This window comes from Bombina bombina, chromosome 3, assembly GCF_027579735.1.
Source record: "Bombina bombina isolate aBomBom1 chromosome 3, aBomBom1.pri, whole genome shotgun sequence".
Lineage (NCBI taxonomy): Eukaryota > Metazoa > Chordata > Amphibia > Anura > Bombinatoridae > Bombina > Bombina bombina.
In genome coordinates, this window is record NC_069501.1 from 661517559 (window position 1) to 661539440 (window position 21882).

Consider the following 21882-nt stretch of genomic DNA (forward strand, 5'->3'; position numbering starts at 1 on the left):
TACTATGAAAGCTAAAGTTATTTTCAGAAGAAATCCAGATATATATTTTTTTGCTGTGTATATTAAGTGGAATTACTGTAGTAGAAAAGGGGCAAAAGGCACATCCTGGACACCTTTTTGTTTATTTTTATTTTTCATATATCTTTTACTATCAACATGTTGTACACATTAACACTATATATATATATATATATATATATATATATATATATATATATATATATATATATATACTGTATATATCACTCTTTCAAAACGGTTCTTCTCAAGAACCATGCTCTTCATTCTGCTTGGTTGATGATACCATCTTTATATGTTGTAATACTTGTTCTGAAGAACTTTGCTGCCTATTTGGAATTTTATTTCGTGGTTGTGTTATGCCTTTTTTCTGGTCGTGGCGGAGGCTACGAATGGTACTGTTAATTGCTGCAACACATGCCTTCCAATCATATCCAGATTCCTTCAAATCAAACGATGGATAGGTTTTCTGAAGAAAGTCTAGATATTAAAAAAAAGATAAATTTTGATTTCTAAAATATCTATACAATTAAATGAATCATATTTGAACATATTCAGCAAATAAAATAAAAAAAACATACATTGGGAAGGAGACAAAAAAATGGACAGACATAAAAAAGTTTATACTTACTGTTTACAAATTCTTTGTTTTTGAATAGAAAAATTATATGCATACACAAGTATTACTGATAAAACAATGTCTTCATATTAAAGATGATAAATAACAGTGTTTACTGGTGGTTAAATAGCTTTTTGAAGAAGATAGGGCCTTCACTAAAGTCTTTAAGACTCCATTCTGTGTGTGTGTGTGTGTATGTGTGTGTGTCTGTGTCTGTGTGTATACACATATAAAATTAGATTTGGGTCAACTATAGTCAAGCTAGGACTAAATCAAGATACATTAAACATCTACTACAAATGTATAAGGATCTCACAATTCTATTTTGATGCATTTAGACATATTTCCAGGAAGAAAACATCCTGTATGAGTAATCTGACAACTGAGGAAACCCTATTTGAAGTTCTGGAGAACTTGAATGTATTCCTCCTGCATTGCAACTGAAGGTCAGATAACGAGTGGTGTGCTGTTGCGCGTAAGCGATATCGTGCTTATTGCGGGTGTTTGTGCATGTCGGAAGTAGCGCGTATATTGCAAGTTTAAAGTAAACATGTTCGCTTGGGCGAAATGTATTTTAACGCGTGCCAGAATAGCACAAACTCAGAGTTCTGGTTAATTGTTGTGCTTGAAAGTGTCACAAAATACATCAAAAATACATTTAAAAGTACAGTTACGCTCATAATAACATGATCTAATAAAAATTATTGAAAAACAAAATAGCAATTAAAAGTTATAAGGGCTCAAAAATATGAGGTCTCAAGTGAAAAAAAGGACTGAAAAGGGGTTTAAAATAGAGATACATGGGCATAGGAACTGGGGAAATGGGGTGATGCATCCCCCCCACCAGGAAATCATGTGGGGGGACGGATATTGCATAAATCCCCTCAGTTTCCATGGTTAATGCATTTAGGAACAGTTTTGAATGTGTTACATTTTAACTTGTAGAACATTTATTTGTAGTGTGTTATTTTTTCATTATTACAAAATGAATTTGATCTCAAACAATATTTTATTGTTAATGGACTACAGCTCCCAGTATTCACTGTAAGGAATTTGGATGTGCTCTACTGGTGAAGCCGCTTCTGGGAGGACCTCCTCCTCCACTGTGGGATCAAAGCTGCAACATCAAAGTCCAGTAGCTTTACCTGTGAGTCCCTCAATGACCATGAAACACTCCATTTTCTTCCTTCTCTCTGACCTGGCTTGCGTGCTAGTGTTTCTGGTAAGTGATCTGCAGACTTTTTCTGCCCATAATCAGGCACCTGGGTTTGCCCACTGGATATTGCCCACAACTCATTTAATTTTTGTCATGTTTTCCCCCCACCATTCCCCTCCCATCTTATTAACTCGTTCTTTATACTTGAGAGGTTTGCTGTTTTGCAGGCCAGTTGTGAAAGCTTCTTAAAAAGATTGTTGCATTTAAAATTATAGTTGCTTACTATATTACAATGCATGAAAGTTAACACCCAATGCTCTATTGCTAGTGAATTATTTCCTGTTTAAGGTAAAGACAATTTATCAATTACATTTTCACATGGTGATTGATAGTTTGGAAATTAGCCAATAAAGCAAAACTAATGCAGAAACATTTTGACTCTCTATGATAGGACTACATTAAACCAGGTATCATTTCTGGAGTTAATTAAGGGAATAAGTCATGAAAATTATATTACGGCATGTGATTCTAATTTTCCCCCCAGATTTTTTTGGGTGCCTACGCCAAAATGTATGTAGAGATACATACAGTACATATACATGTCTAAATATGTGTGTGTAGATATATAGGTATAGATATGTATTTTACATAAACAGTATCAGATATATATATATATATATATATATATATATATATATATATATAATAATAAAAAGTACATTATTTTCTATGTGAAGAACATAGAAATGTAAAATATGGATTTTGCACATCTTGTTTCTCAATTTAGATCTTAACGCAGTAGGTTTAGCGCACATGAATCTTAAGGCACATTATTGCAATATTACAGATGAAATATTAAAAAAAAATATAAATTATTTAAAATTATTAAATACAATGGAAAATATTCTAAATAATCCATAAAATATATCTATATTTGTGTTTGGGTTTGCACACGAGTAGGGTGTTTCCCCCCCCCCCCCTTTTGCACTCCATTCAAGTCTATGGGAGAATCTGTGATTGTGAAATTGTAACTTTGGCTTTTTGTGCGCATCGGGTTATCGCGCGAGTGAATACTTTTTACTTTCAATATGTAAAACACGGAGTATCCGACACAAAAAAAGCCAACGTTTAAGCAGTTAGCGTGCAAGCCTGAGCAATAATTAGTGCACCACTTGTAATCTAGCCCTTACTGTGAAATCCTTTCTGATGGTTGACATAGGAATCTCAATCGTATCAGATTGAATTCTCTACCATAAAGTAAGTGCCAAAAATAGGTTGGACATCAAATAAGGCCCCTTCCCTTGAATTATGAGATGATTCCAGGCCTCACATAACCAGACATCCTGGCATCTGTGATAACAGTCCAAATGGGCTACAGAACATTTTCCACCAATATCAGCTTAAAATGAACTAATAATATGTTAGAAACTACTATGGTGCTATTGATTGTTATGAACCGTCAGTGAGACATGAAGTCAGTGGTCTCCTTTGTGGAGGGAAACTGTATGGCTTTGACTTTCCTGATTATTAGCAAGGTTTTGCAAACCATCAGTAGATTTAAGCATAAATTGACGCTCAGGAACAAAAGTGAAGTTCAAGTTGGATTGATAAAGATGAGCCCCTGCCTCTTAGACAACACCTTTAGTAGAGTATCATTCATATACAAGATTGCTAGATATACCCTGTAATTTGATCTTTTCTAGTAGAGTGATTGAGACTTTAGTAAGACCCTTAGATATGTGGCTACATTGTAATTGTTCAAAAGGAAAACTAAGGAACTTAAAATAATTTGGATGGATAGGAATATCAAAGTAAGTATTCTTCAGGTCTGAAAATTTGAACTTATTCAATGAGATTCACAGCATGAAAGGTAGTTAGAATGAACAAATGAGGCCAATTCATGACTATCCCTAAAAGAAAAATCTGAACCATTTAAGTCTATAGAGCACAAATGTCTTTCATCTTTGTTATGGGATAATTCATAGCCCATCTTAGCAGTGCCTTTAAATGAGAAGATCCTGTTGTCTAAGTATCATGTAACTTGTATTCTCTTTTTCCCAGTAAGCAGCCTTATAAAATCTGTATGATGTACCAAACAGAAGCCCTTTAGGAGCTAGAGAATAGATTGTACAAGTACAGAAAAAAATTAAGGGGGTAGAATCTGAGTGAACCTACTATCTGACCAGCAAAAAAAAAAAGTATAGAATTTTGATGCAAAGTTGAGAAAGCACTGCTCTGATTATCATGTGAACATGTAAATTGTATATACAAGAAAGAGTAAAACAAATTAAATACACACAAAAAAGATATCTTGCACCTGGAGTATAGCTACAACTTACTTTACCATACTCCAAATGGGTAGAAACAGGGAAAAAATCTGTAAGGAGAGCAATATGGGACATCATCTTATATTTCACCAGGAAAGACTCACAAATTATCATGAAAATATGAGAATACCTATGAAAAGTTATAATTTCTTTATTTTCTATATTATATTGTTTAAGATTTTGCACTAGATCCATTTAAAGGGTACTACTTAAAGTAGAAGTATATTAAATAAAACAATATTCTTTTAGAAAAAAATAAAAATAAATAAAATTCCGGTTTCACTCAGAGAGAGGTCTAAGAAGGATTGGTGTACAACATGGAATCATCAAGCTCTGTTAATGAAGGTCAGCCTCATATTTCGAATATATACAGAAACAATATTGTGCTCTTTTTACGCAGAAGCAGTACATGTGAAATATGTTTATATTGCTAGCCACTAAACAAATGATTTCACTAATAAAGACAACAACTGTACCTCTTAAAGCACTGATCTTGTTGCAGTCTAGTGGCACTATTCCACGTTCCAGATTTCCATAGACATTACTTTTAACCAGTACATCCTCTGTAAAAAGGTGTCTTATAAGGTACCTAGCAGATAGCTCTGGACGAATTTTTCCTTTTCCAATATATATAACGGAAAATGGCAATTTCACATTTCTCCAGCTTTCACCCAAAAATTCTATAGAAACAAAACAGACAAGAAAACAATTAAGGACTATAAAATGTTTGTCAGTTGCTTGCAAAGTAAAATTGTTAATATGTTGACCATATAAACAACAAAAACAAAGTATTTGCTTACCTGATAAATTAATTTCTTTCATGATGGTGAGAGTCCACCTGTCACTATGTGTGGAAATATCCCCCCTAACCACTAGAGGGAGGCATTAGACACCCCAAAACACCAGAGCTTTAAATCCCTTCCACTTCCCATGATCCTCAGATATACATAAAGTCAAGTAGATAAGAAGAAATTAAAGCAGAAAATGTAATGTGGGGCAAAGAAGTGCAAAAACAAGTACTGCCCCACCTGAGCAAAAAGAAAGCATGTCATTTGTTGGTTTTCTTTTATTAGATGGTGAGAGTCCATGAGTCATCTTGTGTGGGAAACTATATCTAAGCACTGGAGTCCACAAAACCACCGTGAAATGAAGGGGTGGGGGAGACAAACAGTGAAGGCATACACATAAAAGTGATAAAACTTGCGTGTAAAGAAGACCAAAAGAAGTCTTATTACGAAAAGGCACAATAAGTAGCAATAGCTCTAGTGGAATGAGCAGTAATGCGTTTAGGGGGAGTTTTCCCTGCGACCAAATAAACATTGCAAATTAAAGCTTTGAGCCAAGCTGCTAAAGGAACAGTTGTAGCTTTAAAACCTTTGTGAGGCCCAGAAAAAGTAACAAAAAGAGAAGAAGACATTTTTCCACTATTTGAGTGCTCTTACAGCATTCAAGTTGTGGAGAAGACACTCCTTATAATTCTAAGGAGTTGGACAAAAAGAAGAAACTAGAATTTCCTGATTGATAGTATCTGTAAATACCACCTTAGAAAGAAAAGAATAGCTAGTGCTAAAAAACAGCCTTATCCTGATGAAAGACAAAGCTGAAATCTCAGAAACCCTTCAAAAGAAAAAATAGCTAAAAGAAAAAGAAAGTTAGAGAATAAAATTTTAAATCCTGTCTCCCAATTGTTCACACCCGGAACATGTGGGACACTTCTCTCATTGATAAGAAACTGTGAGTTCCTCCCTGATTATTGACATAAGCCACTGCTGTGAAGTTATCCGAGTGGAATCTAAAAAAAGATTTGTGTCTGGGGTCGAAGACTGCACAGAGATCCCGAATATTTATTGGTAACCTCACCTCCTGAGGAGACCAAACTCCATGTGTTCTCTGAGTCCTCCAGATTGCACCCAACCTTACAGACTGGCATCTGCAAATATTTCTACCCACACTGGCTGAAGAAAGGAGGCTCCCTGAACCTAGGACTGGTGAGTCTGCCACCAAGTCAGGGCCTCTCTTGTCCTGTAATTTAACAGAAACCTCTGAGAAAAATCCTTGGGGTCCCCATTCCATTGATGCAGTATCTGCAATGTGAGGGCCCAAAGATGAAAGCTGGCAAATGGAACTGCATATGAGGCAGCCAACATGAGACCCGTAACTTACATGCACTGAGCAACAGAAGGGAGAGGATTCAGTTGCACAAGGGTACAGGCCTGTTGCAGCTTCAGTCTGTGCTGATTTGTCAGAGACAAATGCATAGTCATGGAATTGATTATGAACCCCAAAAAAGACACACGGCTTGAGGAGTTGATTAGCTTTTTTGAAGATGCATTTTTCAATGTTACTCTGAAGAAACTAAAGTAACCCCTAAGTGTGACACACAGCCTGATCAAAAGATGAAGCCAGAACTAGAATGTTATCCAAGTAAGGAGCTATAGAAATTCCTTGAGCTCAAGCTATAGCCAACAGAGCTCCCAGTAAACACTCTGGGAGCTGTAGCCAGACCAAAATGGAGGGCCATAAACCGATAACGTTGGTCTATAAAAGCAAATCGCAGGAACTTGACATAATCCATGTAAAAAAGATATATGCAAATCGGCATCTTTTAAGTCACTGGTAGACATCAGCTGACCTTCCTATACTAAAGTAAGTAAAGGGCAGAGGGGGAATCTTTCTGAGCCTTAGATTGTAGAAAGATACAAAAACGCCCTGAAGATCTAAGCTTGCCCTTATATTTCTTATCCTGGGGCAGAAAAACTCAGTTACCCCGTGACTGTGGGTTCGGGCCCAAACAGAAATGTATCCTGGAAAGGGAAAGAAAGCAGTCTGCGCTTAGATACCATATCAGCAGACCAAGACTTAAGCCACAAAGCTTGTCTAGCTAAAACAGGTGTTCTCTGAGACCTCCAGATTGCACCCAACCTTACAGACTGGCATCTGCAAAGATTACTACCCACACTGGCTGAAGAAAGGAGGCTCCCTGAACCTAAGACTGGTGAGTCTGCCACCAAGTCAGTGCCTGTCTTGTCCTGTGATTTAACAGAATCCTCTGAGAAAAATCCTTGGGGTCCCCATTCCATTGATGCAGTATCTGCAATGTGAGGGCCCATAGATGAAAGCTGGCAAATGGAACTGCATATGAGGCAGCCAACATGAGACCCGTAACTTACATGCACTGAGCAACAGAAGGGAGAGGATTCAGCTGCACAAGGGTACAGGCCTGTTGCAGCTTCAGTCTGTGCTGATTTGTCAGAGACAAATGCATAGTCATGGAATTGATTATGAACCCCAGAAAAGACACACGGCTTGAGGAGTTAATTAGCTTTTTTGAAGATGCATTTTTCAATGTTACTCTGAAGAAACTGAAGTAACCCCTGAGTGTGACACACAGCCTGATCAAAAGAGGAAGCCAGAACTAGAATGTTATCCAAGTAAGGAGCTATAGAAATTCCTTGAGCTCAAGCTATAGCCAACAGAGCTCCCAGTAAACACTCTGGGAGCTGTAGCCAGACCAAAATGGAGGGCCATAAACCGATAATGTTGGTCTATAAAAGCAAATCACAGGAACATGACATAATCCATGTAAAAAAGATATATGCAAATAAGCATCTTTTAAGTCTCTGGTAGACATGAGCTGACCTTCCTATACTAAAGTAAGTAAAGGGCAGAGGGGGAATCTTTCTGAGCCTTAGGTTGCAGAAAGATACAAAAACGCCCTGAAGATCTAAGTTTGCCCTTATATTTCTTATCCTGGGGCAGAAAAACTCAGTTACCCCGTGACTGTGGGTTCGGGCCCAAACAGAAATATATCCTGGAAAGGGAAAGAAAGCAGTCTGCGCTTAGATACCATATCAGCAGACCAAGACTTAAGCCACAAAGCTTGTCTAGCTAAAACAGGTAATGCAGCATTCTTAGCATTAATGCAAATAATTTCCACTGCTGCTTCCCAAATAAAGGAATTTGGTATTCTCAGGAGATTAATATGACCCTGATTCTTATCCAGGGTCTTCTGAGAGATTATCACACCAAACAGCAGTGGCAACACTGATTACAAGTCTAAACATAAAACCTACAAGCTATAAGGATCGCCTATAATATCCTTCAAGTTTTCTATCTAAAGGATTCTTAAAAGAGGAAGTAGTATGCCTGGCCAGAGTAAATACCTGCATCAACTTTAGGAACAGTTTCTCTGTATTAACAGAAGGTAGAGAATGCATAGACTTGGTAAATGGAACAAAAGGAATACCTGGCTTCTGTCATTCCTTAGAAATAAGTTCAGAAACTGAATAAGGCCAAGGAAAAAGATGAAGTCTGCTTGGAAGGTACCTTAAAAAATGATCAATGCTCTTAACAAGTTGCTTGGTTGTAGCAGGACAATCCTCTACCTCTAAAGCAATTAAAACTTCCCACAATAAGCCATGAATATGCTCAATCCTGAAATTAAAGGACTGCAACAGCAGTAGGCTCCTGAGAAGCACAGAGACTAGCCTCAGAAAAAGAATCCTTAGCATTAGAAACACACCGTTCATCAACGGTTAACTTAGAGGGCCCGCTCATAAAAGGACAACCACCTTCAAATCCTTGCAACCAACTGCGCTTAAAGGGACAGTAAACACCTTCTAATGACAAGGCATAAGCATTGTGTTGCTATAGAATAACATGTCAGCCAAGTCTAAACATTTTAAAAACACATTAACATCTTTCTACTGCAGTTATTTTTCAATAGCCAAACTCCACCCACAATTTGCCTTATTAGGAGGAGCCAATATGGGCTTTAGTTTGCAGACAACAGGGCTAGCCAAAGTCATAAAGTTAGCATAAAGTATTTTCTTTTGCAGTTGTTATCTGATAAAGCCAATTAGTGACAGATATGTATCAGAGTTAACCTTGAGAACTAAGCAGTGTGCACTTCAAGTTTTGCAAATTAGAAATGGCTCAATTCTCAGAGCTAAATTACATGAAAAGGGGCAAAATGAATAATGATAGTGTATTGCAAAGTTGTTACATTACGTATAAACATTATGAGCCAGATTACGAGTGGAGAGCTATAGTTAGCATGAAGAGCCCAAACTTGATCGCGAGATTGTGGTGTACTTTATGCTCAAATCCATATTACAAGTGGCTTGATGTTAAAATTACAGCAATTTTGTTTGTGCGAAATTGTGGTAATTTTATTTTCTATGGGCGGCATTGAGCAGCAATGTTTGCTCGTATTACAAGTTAAAAGTAAATCGTATCCCTTGAACTCAATCACATTTACTGTTGAAACTTTTTGCACGACCTGAATGGTTGTGTAAAGAGTTTGGCAGGAGGAAACAATTACACTAAACTATTCTATTAACCCCTAAACTGCCAAACCCCCATCGCAATGTAACCCACTAAACTATTAACCCCTAAATCTCCACACCACCCATCGCAAAGTAACATTCTTTGCTATTAACCCCTAAACCACCACACCCCCATTGCAAAGAAACCCACTACACAATCAACCCCTATATTGCACACACACCCATCGCAAAGTAACCCACTAACATCTAAACCCCCAAACCCAACATCCCCTAAGTTACCCCAAAACAGACTAACCTTAGCTTTAAAAAAACGTAACTTCTTCTACAAAAAAACACACACATGAAAAAGTAAAAAAAAACATAACATTACTTAAAAAAAAAACTACCATTACAAAAAAAACATAATTTATGTAAGAACTTACCTGATAAATTCATTTCTTTCATATTAGCAAGAGTCCATGAGCTAGTGACGTATGGGATATACATTCCTACCAGGAGGGGCAAAGTTTCCCAAACCTCAAAATGCCTATAAATACACCCCTCACCACACCCACAAATCAGTTTAACGAATAGCCAAGAAGTGGGGTGATAAGAAAAAAGTGCGAAAGCATAAAAAATAAGGAATTGGAATAATTGTGCTTTATATAAAAAAATCATAACCACCACAAAAAAGGGTGGGCCTCATGGACTCTTGCTAATATGAAAGAAATGAATTTATCAGGTAAGTTCTTACATAAATTATGTTTTCTTTCATGTAATTAGCAAGAGTCCATGAGCTAGTGACGTATGGGATAATGACTACCCAAGATGTGGATCTTTCCACGCAAGAGTCACTAGAGAGGGAGGGATAAAATAAAGACAGCCAATTCCGCTGAAAAATAATCCACACCCAAAATAAAGTTTAAATTATAAGCAGAAGATTCAAACTGAAACAGCTGCCTGAAGTACTTTTCTACCAAAAACAGCTTCAGAAGAAGAAAACACATCAAAATGGTAGAATTTAGTAAAAGTATGCAAAGAAGACCAAGTTGCTGCTTTGCAAATCTGATCAATGAAGCTTCATTCCTAAACGCCCAGGAAGTAGAAACTGACCTAGTAGAATGAGCTGTAATCCTTTGAGGCGGAGTTTTACCTGACTCGACATAAGCATGATGAATTAAAGATTTCAACCAAGATGCCAAAGAAATGGCAGAAGCCTTCTGACCTTTCCTAGAACCGGAAAAGATAACAAATAGACTAGAAGTCTTTCGGAAATTCTTAGTAGCTTCAACATAATATTTCAAAGCTCTAACTACATCCAAAGAATGCAATGATTTCTCCTTAGAATTCTTAGGATTAGGACATAATGAAGGAACTACAATTTCTCTACTAATGTTGTTAGAATTCACAACCTTAGGTAAAAATTTAAAAGAAGTTCGCAACACCGCCTTATCCTGATGAAAAATCAGAAAAGGAGACTCACAAGAAAGAGCAGATAACTCAGAAACTCTTCTGGCAGAAGAGATGGCCAAAAGGAACAAAACTTTCCAAGAAAGTAATTCAATGTCCAAAGAATGCATAGGTTCAAACGGAGGAGCTTGAAGAGCCCCCAGAACCAAATTCAAACTCCAAGGAGGAGAAATTGACTTAATGACAGGTTTTATACGAACCAAAGCTTGTACAAAACAATGAATATCAGGAAGATTAGCAATCTTTCTGTGAAAAAGAACAGAAAGAGCGGAGATTTGTCCTTTCAAGGAACTTGCAGACAAACCTTTATCCAAACCATCCTGAAGAAACTGTAAAATTCTCGGAATTCTAAAAGAATGCCAGGAAAAATGATGAGAAAGACACCAAGAAATACAAGTCTTCCAGACTCTATAATATATCTCCCTAGATACGGATTTACGAGCCTGTAACATAGTATTAATCACAGAGTCAGAGAAACCTCTTTGACTAAGAATCAAGCGTTCAATCTCCATACCTTTAAATTTAAGGATTTGAGATCCTGATAGAAAAAAGGACCTTGTGACAGAAGGTCTGGTCTTAACGGAAGAGTCCACGGTTGGCAAGAGGCCATCCGGACAAGATCCGCATACCAAAACCTATGAGGCCATGCTGGAGCCACCAGCAGAACAAACGAGCATTCCTTCAGAATCTTGGAGATTACTCTTGGAAGAAGAACTAGAGGCGGAAAGATATAGGCAGGATGATACTTCCAAGGAAGTGACAACGCATCCACTGCTTCCGCTTGAGGATCCCTGGATCTGGACAGATACCTGGGAAGTTTCTTGTTTAGATGAGAAGCCATCAGATCTATTTCTGGAAGACCCCACATTTGAACAATCTGAAGAAATACCTCTGGGTGAAGAGACCATTCGCCCGGATGTAATGTTTGGCGGCTGAGATAATCCGCTTCCCAATTGTCTATACCTGGGATATGAACCGCAGAAACTAGACAGGAGCTGGATTCCGCCCATACCAGAATTCGAGATACTTCTTTCATAGCCAGAGGACTGTGAGTCCCTCCTTGATGATTGATGTATGCCACAGTTGTGACATTGTCTGTCTGAAAACAAATGAACGATTCTCTCTTTAGAAGAGGCCAAGACTGAAGAGCTCTGAAAATTGCACGGAGTTCCAAAATATTGATCGGTAATCTCACCTCCTGAGATTCCCAAACCCCTTGTGCTGTCAGAGACCCCCAAACAGCTCCCCAACCTGTCAGACTTGCATCTGTTGAAATTACAGTCCAGGTCGGAAAAACAAAAGAAGCCCCCTGAACTAAACGATGGTGATCTGTCCACCACATCAGAGAGTGTCGTACAATCGGTATTAAAGATATTAATTGAGATATCTTTGTGTAATCCCTGCACCACTGGTTCAGCATACAGAGCTGAAGAGGTTGCATGTGAAAACGAGCAAAGGGGATCGCGTCCGATGCTGCAGTCATAAGACCTAGAATTTCCATGCATAAAGCTACTGAAGGGAATGAAGGTTTCGACAAGCTGATATCAACTTTAGACGTCTCTTGTCTGTCAAAGACAGAGTCATGGACACTGAATCTATCTGGAAACCTAAAAAGGTTACCCTTGTCTGAGGAATCAATGAACTTTTTGGTAAATTGATCCTCCAACCATGATCTTGAAGAAACAACACAAGTCGATTCGTATGAGATTCTGCTAAATGTGAAGACTGAGCAAGTACCAAGATATCGTCCAAATAAGGAAATACCACAATACCCTGTTCTCTGATTACAGACAGAAGGGCACCGAGAACCTTTGTAAAAATTCTTGGAGCTGTAGCTACGCCAAACGGTAGAGCCACAAACTGGTAATGCTTGTCTAGGAAAGAGAATCTCAGAAACTGATAGTGATCTGGATGAATCGGAATATGCAGATATGCATCCTGTAAATCTATTGTGGACATATAATGCTCTTGCTGAACAAAAGGCAGGATAGTCCTTACAGTTACCATTTTGAATGTTGGTATCCTTACATAACGATTCAATATTTTTAGATCCAGAACTGGTCTGAAGGAATTCTCCTTCTTTGGTACAATGAAGAGATTTGAATAAAACCCCAGCCCCTGTTCCAGAACTGGAACTGGCATAATTACTCCAGCCAACTCTAGATCTGAAACACATTTCAGAAATGCTTGAGCCTTCGCTAGGTTTACTGGGACACGGGAAAGAAAAAATCTCTTTGCAGGAGGCCTTATCTTGAAGCCAATTCTGTACCCTTCTGAAACAATGTTCTGAATCCAGAGATTGTGAACGGAATTGAACCAAATTTCTTTGAAAAAAACGTAATCTGCCCCCTACCAGCTGAGCTGGAATGAGGGCCGCACCTTCATGTGGACTTGGGAGCTGGCTTGGGTTTTCTAAAAGGCTTGGATTTATTCCAGACTGGAGATGGTTTCCAAACTGATACCGCTCCTGAGGATGAAGGATCAGGCTTTTGTTCCTTGTTGTGATGAAAGGAACGAAAACGATTATTAGACCTAAATTTACCTTTAGATGTTTTATCCTGTGGTAAAAAAGTTCCTTTCCCTCCAGTAACAGTTGAGATAATAGAATCCAACTGAGAACCAAATAATGTATTACCCTGGAAAGAAAGGGAAAGCAGAGTAGACTTAGAAGACATATCAGCATTCCAAGTTTTAAGCCATAAAGCTCTTCTAGCTAAAATAGCTAGAGACATATACCTGACATCAACTCTAATGATATCAAAGATGGCATCACAAATAAAATTATTAGCATGTTGTAGAAGAATAATAATGCTATGAGAATTATGATCTGTTACTTGTTGCGCTAAAGCTTCTAACCAAAAGGTTGAAGCTGCAGCAACATCCGCTAAAGATATAGCAGGTCTAAGAAGATTACCTGAACACAAGTAAGCTTTTCTTAGAAAGGATTCAATTTTCCTATCTAAAGGATCCTTAAAGGAAGTACCATCTGCCGTAGGAATAGTAGTACGCTTAGCAAGAGTAGAGACAGCCCCATCAACCTTAGGGATTTTGTCCCAAAATTCTAATCTGTCAGATGGCACAGGATATAATTGCTTAAAACGTTTAGAAGGAGTAAAAGAATTACCCAAATTATTCCATTCCCTGGAAATTACTTCAGAAATAGCACCAGGGACAGGAAAAACTTCTGGAATAACTACAGGAGATTTAAAAACCTTATCTAAACGTTTAGATTTAGTATCAAGAGGACTAGAATCCTCAATTTCTAATGCAATTAGGACTTCTTTAAGTAAAGAACGAATAAATTCCATTTTAAATAAATATGAAGATTTATCAGCATCAACCTCTGAGACAGAATCCTCTGAATCAGAAGAAACAATATCAGTATCAGAATGATGATGTTCATTTAAAAATTCATCTGAAAAATGAGAAGTTTTAAAAGACTTTTTACGTTTACTAGAAGGAGGAATAACAGACATAGCCTTCTTAATGGATTTAGAAACAAAATCTCTTATGTTATCAGGAACACTCTGAGTATTAGATGTTGACGGAACAGCAACAGGTAATGTAACAGTACTAAAGGAAATATTATCTGCATTAGCAAGTTTGTCATGACAAACAGTACAAACAACAGCTGGAGGAACAGATACCAAAAGTTTACAGCAGATACACTTAGCTTTGGTAGCTCCAGCACCAGGCAGGGATATTCCAGAAGTATCTTCTGACTCAGCTTCAACGTGGGACATCTTGCAATATGTAATAGAAAAAACAACATATAAAGCAAAAATGATCAAATTCCTTAAATGACAGTTCCAGGAATGGGAAAAAAAATGCCATAGAACAAGCTTCTAGCAACCAGAAGCACAAAATAAAGAGACTTAAATAATGTGGAGACAATAGTGACGCCCATATTTTTTAAGCGCCAAAAAAGACGCCCACATTATTTGGCGCCTAAATGACGCCACATCCGGAACGCCGACACCTTTGGCGCAAAAAAAACGTCAAAAATGACGCAACTTCCGGCGACACGTATGACGCCGGAAACAGAAAAAAAAATTTGCGCCAAAAAAGTCCGCGCCAAGAATGACGCAATAAAATGAAGCATTTTCAGCCCCCGCGAGCCTAACAGCCCACAGGGAAAAGTCAAATTTTTTAAGGTAAGAAAAAATGATTTATTCATATGCATTATCCCAAATATGAAACTGACTGTCTGAAATAAGGAAAGTTGAACATCCTGAGTCAAGGCAAATAAATGTTTGAATACATATATTTAGAACTTTATATAAAAGTGCCCAACCATAGCTTAGAGTGTCACAGAAAATAAGACTTACTTACCCCAGGACACTCATCTACATGTAGTAGAAAGCCAAACTAGTACTGAAACGAGAATCAGTAGAGGAAATGGTATATATAAGAGTATATCGTCGATCTGAAAAGGGAGGTAAGAGATGAATCTCTACGACCGATAACAGAGAACCTATGAAATAGACCCCGTAGAAGGAGATCACTGCATTCAAATAGGCAATACTCTCCTCACATCCCTCTGACATTCACTGCACGCTGAGAGGAAAACCGGGCTCCAACCTGCTGCGGAGCGCATATCAACGTAGAATCTAGCACAAACTTACTTCACCACCTCCATAGGAGGCAAAGTTTGTAAAAACTGATTTGTGGGTGTGGTGAGGGGTGTATTTATAGGCATTTTGAGGTTTGGGAAACTTTGTCCCTCCTGGTAGGAATGTATATCCCATACGTCACTAGCTCATGGACTCTTGCTAATTACATGAAAGAAACAAAATTTATGCTTACCTGATAAATCTATTTCTTTCCGGATATGGGGAGTCCACGACGTCATAAATTACTAGTGGGAAATATCTCTCCTGGCCAGCAGGAGGAGGCAAAGAGCACCACAGCAAAGCTGTTAAGTGTTACTCCCCTACCCACAATCCCCAGTCATTCAACAGAAGGAAAATGGAAACAAGGAATAACACAAGGTGTAGAGGTGCCTAAAAGTGTAGTCAAAAAATAACTGTCTTAAATTAAAGGACGGGGTCGTGGACTCTCCATATCCGGAAATAAATAGATTTGTCAGGTAAGCATAAATCTTGTTTTCTTTCTTAAGCTATGGAGAGTCCACAATGTCATCAATTACTAGTGGGAAACAAGCTAGAAGACACAGATGACTAGGGAGGGATAATTAGACAGGCAGAGCTAAACAGAAGGCACCACCGCTTGAAGAACCTTTCTCCCAAAAGAAGCCTCAGCCGAGGCAAAAGTATCAAATTCGTAAAATTTTAAAAAAGTATGCAGAGAGGACCAAGTTGCAGCCTTGCAAATCTGTTCCACAGAAGCTTTATTTCTGAAAGCCCAAGGAAGAAGAGACAGCCCTCGTGGAATGAGCCGTAATTCTCTCAGAATGACCAGCAGTCTCGTAAGCAAACCATATAATACTTCTCAACCAGGGAGAAAGAGAAGTAGCATTCGCTTTCTGACCTTTACGCTTTCCAGAGAAACAAACAGACAGGGAAGAAGACTGGAGAAAATGCTTAGTTGCCTGTAGGTGGAATTTCAGAGCACGTACAACATCCAAATTGTGCAACAAACGTTCCTTATGAGAAGAAGGATTAGGACATAGAGAAGGAACAACAATTTCAGGATAAATATTTCTATCTGAAACCATTTTAGGAAGAAAAACCAATTTACCTTATCAACATAAAAAATAAGGTAAGGCGAATCGCACTGCAAAGCCGAGAGTTCTGAGACTGAGACAACTTAATATCTATGGAATGCATGGGCTCAAATGGAGCCTGCTGCAAAACTCTAAGAACAGTTAAGGGGTTGATTTATGAAGCAGCGGACGCTGCTTCCGACCCACTCCGCTTCAGTTCCACCTGAAGCGGAAGTTAAGAAGCAGCGGTCCAAAGACCACTGCTCCTTAACTCGTCCGCCACCTCTGAGGTGGCGGACAGCAATCAGACCGATCAAATACGATCGGGCTGATTGACACCCCCTGCTAGCGGCCGATTGGCCTTAAATCTGCAGGGAGCGGTATTGCACCCCTACGACTCCAAGGAGGAGCAATAGACTTAAACACAGGCCTGATTCTAACCAGGACCTGACAAAAAGATTGAACGTCTGGAACATCCGCCAGACAATTGTGCAACAAAATAGATAACGCAGAAATCTGAACCTTCAGAGAACTGACTGACAATCCCTTCTCCAAACCTTCTTAGAGAAAAGACCAAATTCTAGGAATCCTAATCCTACTCCAAGAGTATCCCTTGGATTCGCACCAATAAAGGTATTTACGCCATACCTTATGGTAAATCTTTCTAGTAACAGGCTTGCGAGCCTGAATCATGGTCTCAATGACCGACTCAGAAAAACCACGCTTAGACAAAACTAAGCGTTCAATCTCCACGCAGTCAGCCTCAGAGAAACAAGATTTGGATGAAAGAATGGACCATGAGTTAGAAGGTCCTTCCTCAGAGGTAGCCTCCAAAGTGGAAGAGATGATACTTTCACTATGTCTGCATACCAGATCCTGCAAGGCCACGCAGGGGGTATTAGAATAACCAATGCTCTCTCCTGTATGATACGAGCAATAACTTGTGGAAGGAGAGCAAACGGGGGAAACAGATACGTCAGACTGAAATCCCAAGGAAGCGCCAGAGCATCTATCAGGGCAACCTTCAGATCTCTTGATCTTGAACCGTACCTTGGAAGCTTGGCGTTCTGCCGAGATGCCATCAGATACAACTCCGGCATCCCCCACTTGAGGGTTAACCTGGAGAACACCTCCGGATGGAAAGCTCACTCCCCGGGATGAAAAGTCTGTCTGTTCAGGACGTCCGTTTCCCAATTGTCCACACCTGGAATGTGGATGGCAGGAAGACAGTAATTGTGAGCTTCTGCCCACTGAACAATCCGAGCCACCTCCTTCATGGCTTGTGGTTGATGTAAGTCACTGAGGTGATATTGTCCGAATGGAACCTGATAAACTGGGCTAAAGATAACTGAGGCCAAGCCATCAAGGCATTGTAAATCGCTCTCAACTCCAAGATGTTTATGGGGAGAGCCGACTCCTGCTGAGTCCATAGTCCCTGCGCCCTTAGCGAGTCCCAGACTGATCCCCAACCCAGCAGGCTGGCGGCGTCCGTGGTCACAATCACACAGGTCTCCGGAAACAAGTGCCCTGAGACAGATGCTCCTGAGAAAGCCACCACAGGAGGGAGTCTCTTGTCGCCTGACCTAGATCTATTCTTTGAGACAGATCTGAATGGTCCCCATTCCATTGTCTGAGCATGTATAACTGCAGAGCTCTCAAATGGAATCGAGCAAAAGGAATGATGTCAATGGAAGTGACCATCAGACCAATTACCTCCATACATTGAGCCACTGATGGACAAACATAGACTGCAGAGAGATGCAAGAGGAGAGAATCTTGGATTTTCTGACTTCTGTCAGAAACATTCTCATAGATAGGGAATCTATTATGGTCCCTATGAAAACTACCCTTGTAGCAGGAAAAAGGGAACTCTTTTCCAGATTCACTTTCCATCCGTGGTAATGTAAAAAAGACAACAAGATCTCTGTATGAGGGTCTGCTTGTTGAAAAGATGGTGCCTGAACCAATATGTCGTCTAGGTATGGCGCTACTGCAATTCCCAGAGACCTGATCACTGCCAAGAGAGACCCCAAAACCTTTGAGAAAATTCTGGGAGCTGTGGCAAGGCCAAACGGAAAAGCTACAAACTGAAAGTGTTTGTCTAGAAAGGCAAATCTTAGGAACTTGTGATGATCCCTGTGGATGGGAACATGAAGATACGCATCCTTCAGGTCTATGGTCGTGATGAACTGACCCTCTTGGACCAAAGGCTGAATAGAACGAATGGTTTCCATTTTGAAGGATGGTACCCTCAGAAACTTGTTGAGACACCTTAGATCTAGAATAGGTCGAAAAGTTCCTTCCTTTTTGGGAACCACAAACAGATTTGAATAGAATTCAAGACCCTGTTCCCTTACTGGAACTGGAACTATCACTCCTAGGGAAGAAAGATCCCGAACACAATTCAAGAATGCCTCTCTTTTTATCTGGTCTGCAGATAATCTTAAGAGGTGGAACCTGCCTCTGGGAGGAAAAGTCTTGAATTCTATTTTGTAATGCTGAGATAATATGTCCACAATCCAGGGATCTGGGACATCTCGTATCCATGCTTGATAAAAAAGAGAAAGTCTTCCCCCCACTATATCTGATCCCGGATCGGGGGCAAAACCTTCATGCTGATTTAGACTCAGCTGTGGGGTTCTTAGATTGCTTCCCCTTGTTCCAAGACTGACTGGGTTTCCATGAAGACTTGGACTGATCCTGTTTGGAAGAGGAAGAAGAAAACTTTCCTTTGAAGTAATGAAAGGAACGAAAATTACTCTGACGCCCCTTAGCTCTATTCTTCTTGTCTTGTGGTAGGAAAGACCCTTTTCCACCCGTAATATCAGAAATTATTTCTGCCAGACCAGGTCCAAACAAAGTCTTACCATTGTAAGGAAGCACCAGAAGTTTGGACTTAGAGGTAACATCAGCTGACCATGATTTCAGCCACAATGTTTGCGGGCTAGCACCGCAAAGCCAGATATCTTGGCTCTCAGTTTGATCATTTGCATGGTAGCATCTGAAATAAAGGAGTTGGATAACTTGAGAGCCTTAATTCTATCTTGGATCTCCTCCAAGGGAATCTCTACCTGAAGAGAATCAGAAAAGGCATCATACCAATAGAATGCCGCACTTGACACATTGGCAATACAAACTGCAGGTTGCCATTGAAGACCTTGATGAGCATACATACACATTGAGAGGAACCACAGGGCACAGCATGTGACACCATTAAGGCTTGGGACATTTGAGGAGAATGCTGTGGTAATGCCTGAACAGCATCATCCTAGGAGACATTAGGCTCAGAGGGCAACAGTCTTCTTTTATTTTCAATAGTTGTGGTTAAATAGGCAGAAAAACATTGCAAGGGCAACACAATTTGTGCCTCAAGGAACAGCAAGCATTTACCAAAAGACACAGAATCTTGCTCCATGACCAAAATGTATGGATAAACAAAATAAATAAATAAAAAAATAAAAAATAAAAGTTTCCCTTATAATTATAAGAACTGTCTCTTTAAGAAAACACTAATGCTTTAAATGCAGAGTGAATAATGCTCAAAAAACCTCTTACGATATCCCTCAATGGCAACCTCTCCACCTCAGCCTTGACTGAGGCGCCTACTTGCCCATTTGCAAAAGACGAAATGTCAAAAAGAATGCAGAGCTCTGTCGCACTTGTACACCCCAGCCGACACCACTCCTGTAACTGAGAGAGCGCGTCACGTAACTGGAAGGGATAGATTGCGCTGCATAAGGGCGTGAAAGAAAAGCGGGCAAAGTGAAAAGAAAACGGACATCAGCAGTCAGTCGATTCAAGACCAGAGCAATAACGACTATACTGCAATACTACAATCTTACTTGGCAGTCGAATTGTACACGAAAACACCCACACAGAGTCCCCTATGCCTTAAAAATGTTAAAGACCCACAAGGAAGAAAATAAAAATTAAGAGACAAAAGTAGAAGTTAACCCCTTCATGACATAAAAAGTTAACTCCTCAGTCACCAAAAACACATGCAATAAAAGTGCCTGCCACCTGCTTAAATCAAATCCTTACCCAGGATTAAGTCCCAATTAAATGAAGCAGGGAACATACTAAGTGCAAGTCTCCTAACCTAGAAGACAAATAGCACTTACCTGCATCTAGCTGTCCAGCAGGAGGGCAGCTTGCAAAAGCGTGAAAGGACACATACTACTTACAGAGGGCTGTAGAAAAGAGAAAGAACAGAGTAAACTTACTCTGGCTTTCTATACCATGGGAAGCAAAATGTTAGGAAAGTGCTGCACAGCCCACCTTGCAAGTTCCTAACTGCTTTAAAGCCACCACTACTCTACTGTAGAGATTGACATGGAGTAGATCAAGATAAATAAACCTTGTATTAATTTAGAACTGTATGGTGTTGGGGGCTGGGACACGCAACATGCATGTTACACCCTATCATGCTGCACAAATATAAACCTCCCTTATAGCTGTTAACTTTAGTGTTGCAAACCGAAAACCAGACATGTATAATTCGGTCATGCTGAAACAGACTATCCTGTCGGCCGCCATCTTTAGTAAAACAAGCCAATGGGAGCAGGGATAAAAGTGCCTGCCACCTGCCTAAATCAAATCCTTACCCAGGATTAAGTCCCAATTAAATGAAGCAGGGAACATACTAAGTGCAAGTCTCCTAACCTAGAAGACAAATAGCACTTACCTGCATCTAGCTGTCCAGCAGGAGGGCAGCTTGCAAAAGCGTGAAAGGACACATACTACTTACAGAGGGCTGTAGAAAAGAGAAAGAACAGAGTAAACTTACTCTGGCTTTCTATACCATGGGAAGCAAAATGTTAGGAAAGTGCAGCACAGCCCACCTTGCAAGTTCCTAACTGCTTTAAAGCCACCACTACTCTACTGTAGAGATTGACATGGAGTAGAGCTAGACCCAAAACTTGCTTGAAGCCAAAGAATCCTATTTTATTTAGACACCAAAATTTCACCTCCTCCATTGACAGAGGCAAAGAGAATGACTGGGGATTGTGGGTAGGGGAGTGACACTTAACAGCTTTGCTGTGGTGCCCTTTGCCTCCTCTTGCTGGCCAGGAGAGATATTTCCCACTAGTAATTGATGACGTCATGGACTCTCCATATCTTAGGAAAGAAAACAACAAATAAAATTCCAAAAAATAAAAAAAGAGTTATGCCTATTAAAAAAAACCCATCCCAAAATAAAAAACTATACTAACACTAAACTACAGATATAGACCTTAAAATGGCATTTGTATGGCATTGCCCTAAATTGTCAGCTCTTTTGAGAAAAATAAGCTACAAACCTCTACAATTAACCTCCCACCCCCACCCACAAAAAAAGTATATCTAAAAAAAAATAACTA

The 21882-nt window shown here is 39.4% G+C and overlaps 1 protein-coding gene across 2 annotated transcripts in view; it reads right to left on the reverse strand.

Annotated features, from left to right (window-relative positions):
• Positions 1-251: 251 nt before the first annotated feature.
• The window catches only part of BEND2 (BEN domain containing 2), a 268497-nt gene continuing 246866 nt past the window's right edge, over positions 252-21882 (reverse strand). For both annotated transcript variants that reach the window (XM_053707395.1, XM_053707394.1), the window contains exons 11-12: positions 4597-4800; positions 252-498 (exon numbers count right to left, since the gene is read on the reverse strand). In XM_053707395.1, the coding sequence (XP_053563370.1) occupies positions 266-498; positions 4597-4800 (437 nt within the window). In that variant the 3' untranslated portion in view covers positions 252-265. The remainder of the gene's footprint in view (positions 499-4596; positions 4801-21882) is intronic.